Consider the following 1978-nt stretch of genomic DNA (forward strand, 5'->3'; position numbering starts at 1 on the left):
ACCCGAAGGAAGCACGAGGGCTGGGATACTGCCAGGTTGCCCAAGCCTGGACAGGGGAAGTCGAGAGGCAGAGGTCGGGTTCGAACCAGGGACCTTGCGGTCAGTAAATTCGCGCTCTAACCACTTGATCCATCTCACCCGTTCAAGAATGTGCAACAATACGGACTGTTCATTAGGAATACAAACGACAGAAGCTTACTAAAAGCGTCCAACAGTAGCGGGCTGCAGCGGTCTGATTCCTCATTGAAAATTAAAATCGGTGGAAAAAGTATTTATTCGCAAAACAAGGAAAAGACTATCAGACTACAGCACCGGGTTCCTCGTCAGTCGAGGCCATAACAATTGACACCTGGCATTCTGAATTAGTATCTCCGAAAGCAGAAGCGTTCCTCAGGAGAGCCCGTAGGTCGGGGATAAGTTGACTAGAAAGGAAACCACGTTCCGTAACTGAGTGACCAGCCAAAATTACGGTGGTACCCCTCGCGACTGCATCAAGACGTTCGTGGTGTGACAGCTCACCGGTGACGAGCAGGTCTGCGAAACTCGTTCGTTCCTCACGAAACACCGAACCACCCGAACCGGCACAAACACCAATTGTACGCACTGTATCATCTGTGTGAATCGAAGAAGGGCGCATGTGACGTATACTCAGTAAGCAGAAACACGAGGAACAACAGGAAAAAACATATTCAGCGAGAACGTCTAGATATCATGAAAACTAAAGCGGTAGGTGAGTACTTGGTTGGACCGGGATGGCACACGAACTCGATCATGGAAAGTAGACCGTGACCACAAATCGTTACGGATGTGGTGAATCAGGCAGTCACGGAGAACGACAAAAATACTTTCACTCACCTAACGTCTTCCCATTCCCAAAGGCAACCAGAAGTTGATCACTGCAGAATAGTGTTTTGTACTGGGATATCACGTCAGAAAGTTTCAAAGGTGACTTGAGGTATCCAACGCGTCCATAACCTTCTTTACAAGTGTCAGTCTGCAAAAGAATAGAAAGATTTCAAATGGCAACATACTTCAGCTCCAGGCCCTTGGTCCAAGACGGGGATCCCCAGTAATTGCAACTGTTGCAAAGCTGCACTCACGTGCTCAACCGGACATTTTACTTCTGCCACTCGTCCGTGAGCACTGAACTACGAGATGTGAACATAAGAGGTAAAAATTCACCTGGGGATGTCTGTTTGGATTCCGGTCACGGGAACAGTCATGCAAAACTGTCCGAAATTGTGAGTAAACGGTACGCGTAGATAGACATAAGATTCAGAGCGACGTACTGCGGGTATGACGGACTGAATGCGCTCAAAGGCTACAAGTGTGAACAAGCGGTTAGCTCTTACCGAAAGGACTGAGTAGCCAGTCATTTATGCCTCCGTCTTTTGCATCCAATCCAGTGTGTGGTGAGAACACGGCAATTCTGTTTTCTAAACACCGTATCACAATCCGTTCCTTCCAGCTAAATTGTGTCAGTCGCTTGAATGGAGTGAAAATGGGAGGATGATATGAAAGTATCAGCCGAGCCTGGTTACGGATAGCTTCCGCAAGAACTGGTTCGGTCAAGTCATTTGTGACAAGTATTTTGTCTACTAAGTGTGGTGGTGAGGGTTCCACAAGAAGCCCAACATTATCCCAAGTATCGGCGAGATGAGTTGTGCAGTATTGTTGGAGAAAACGTGTTAACTTTGTTAACTCGATGCCTTGTTTGGCCACTGACATTATTCATGTGAACACGCAGAAATCACACACCACCACTTCCAGTGTACAGCTGGAAAAAAACACCGAGAATGGAAACAATTGTGAACATTTTAGGTCATAATCCAGACGAAACAGTTCATTGGCATTAGTGAGAAACTATGTCGGCTCCTCGAATAAAGATTACTCAAGATAAGCGCTCAGTGGGCTAATGAAGAGAACAATGAGCAACCACACAAGCCAGTTATAACATATATCAATAAATGATGCTGAA

At 46.4% G+C, this 1978-nt stretch overlaps 1 protein-coding gene across 1 annotated transcript; it reads right to left on the minus strand.

Annotated features, from left to right (window-relative positions):
- Positions 1–261: 261 nt before the first annotated feature.
- On the minus strand, positions 262–1728 carry T265_01480 (hypothetical protein; the record flags this gene model as incomplete). The annotated part of the gene is made up of 5 exons (XM_009165521.1): positions 262–612; positions 856–994; positions 1032–1143; positions 1183–1321; positions 1353–1728. The coding sequence occupies 5 exons, from the start codon at positions 1726–1728 to the stop codon at positions 299–301; spliced, it is 1080 nt and encodes a 359-aa protein (XP_009163785.1).
- Between the last annotated feature and the right edge of the window lie 250 nt (positions 1729–1978).

The sequence above is a fragment of the Opisthorchis viverrini genome (assembly GCF_000715545.1).
Source record: "Opisthorchis viverrini unplaced genomic scaffold opera_v5_16, whole genome shotgun sequence".
Taxonomy (NCBI): Eukaryota; Metazoa; Platyhelminthes; class Trematoda; order Opisthorchiida; family Opisthorchiidae; genus Opisthorchis; species Opisthorchis viverrini.